The sequence below is a fragment of the Colobus angolensis genome, unplaced genomic scaffold, assembly GCF_000951035.1.
Source record: "Colobus angolensis palliatus isolate OR3802 unplaced genomic scaffold, Cang.pa_1.0 Scaffold171, whole genome shotgun sequence".
Lineage (NCBI taxonomy): Eukaryota > Metazoa > Chordata > Mammalia > Primates > Cercopithecidae > Colobus > Colobus angolensis.
Genome location: NW_012114833.1, coordinates 707,669 through 709,063, shown reverse-complemented (window position 1 = coordinate 709,063; position 1,395 = coordinate 707,669). Strand labels below are relative to the sequence as shown.

Genomic DNA, 1,395 nt, shown 5'->3' with positions numbered 1-1,395 from the left:
TGCAGTGAGCTGAGATTGTGCCACTGCACTCCAGCCTGGCAACAGAGTGAGACTGTCTTAAAAAACAAAAACCTCTACACATGCATATATGCTTTTTCCCCCCAAGTTTTGGATCATGGAGGCATATACAGTGTATTCTTACGTCCATTGTCTGTCTTACCCACTGATGTATCAGTAAAATAGTAGACTTTTATAATTACATGAATGTGTATGACAAACACTATAAACAAAATCAAAAGATAAATATTATGGAGTGGGGAAATATTTAGATTTATAACACGTGACAAAGGAGTAATAAATTGTTTAGGTTTGAAAACCCCATACATATCAGTGAGTCGAATGCTAACAGACAGTGAAACAGGTAATGGGTATGAACACCTAAGCCATGGGGAAGAGAGAGAGAGAGAGAGTGTGTGTGTATGTATTTGTAGAAATGTTTAACCACTGTTTAAGTGAAAATTTTTTCACCTCTTTATTTTTCTTCTAGCATATTGGCAAAGATAATAATTTTCATCTTTTTCTCATTTTTATTATATAGGAAGCAATCCTCCCACAAGAGGGTAACCCTGAAAGGTCATATTTAAAAAAAAAAAAAAAAGTTCAGTGCAATGGTCATTCTTTGTTTTACTTCAGCTGCTACAGGCCAGAGCGGATGGTCATTTCCAGCAGAGAACCCTGCCTGCTGCCTTCCACACGTGGAAGAGACTCTGGCGATGGCGCCAGCAGGACAGTGTCCTCAATGCAAGAGCAACACGTTTCCACAGGTATGCTGCTCAGCTCCTGTCTGCACTGGGGCAGGTGTCTCAAATCTAACTCTGCCAATCACGCAGCCCATTTGCTGTGCTTTTCTGCTTCCCAGACCCCAGGCCCTAGTACTTCCTGGATTTTCAATAATGTGGGCTCATTGATTTCATTTAGCAGGAAAAGACAAGATAGTATTTCCCCTGGGAAATCTTTTGTCCATCTTTATTGCAAGGGCTTTCAAAACAGCCTGTTTCATCATTAGCCACTGAGAGCTCCATTAAAGCAGCCCATTAGATTTCCGGATCAGAGCATGGTAGGACCTTGCATCACCTTGGCAGACATTCTTAACTGTCATTTCCCTGAAACACTTCATTCCTATTCTGCTAAACCTGGCTTTTTGAAGTCTTGAAATTATAGTCATCAACAAAACTACAAAGGTCAGGCCGGGTGCGGTGGCTCACGCCTGTAATCCCAGCACTTCAGAAGGCCAGGGCAGGCCAATCACAAGGTCAGGAATTCAAGACCAGCCTGGCCAACATGGTGAAACCCCATCTCTACTAAAGATACAAAAATTAGCCTGGAGTGGTGGCATATGCCTGTAATCTCAGCTACTTAGGAGGCTGAGGCAGTAGAATTGCTTGAACCCAGGAG

The 1,395-nt window shown here is 42.3% G+C and overlaps 1 protein-coding gene across 1 annotated transcript in view; it reads left to right on the top strand.

The window, feature by feature from the left end:
• SFI1 (Sfi1 homolog, spindle assembly associated (yeast)) overlaps window positions 1-1,395 on the top strand; it is a 133,423-nt gene that overhangs the window by 106,608 nt on the left and 25,420 nt on the right. The window contains 1 exon segment of the mRNA XM_011938351.1: window positions 634-764. Within this exon segment, the coding sequence (XP_011793741.1) occupies window positions 634-764 (131 nt within the window).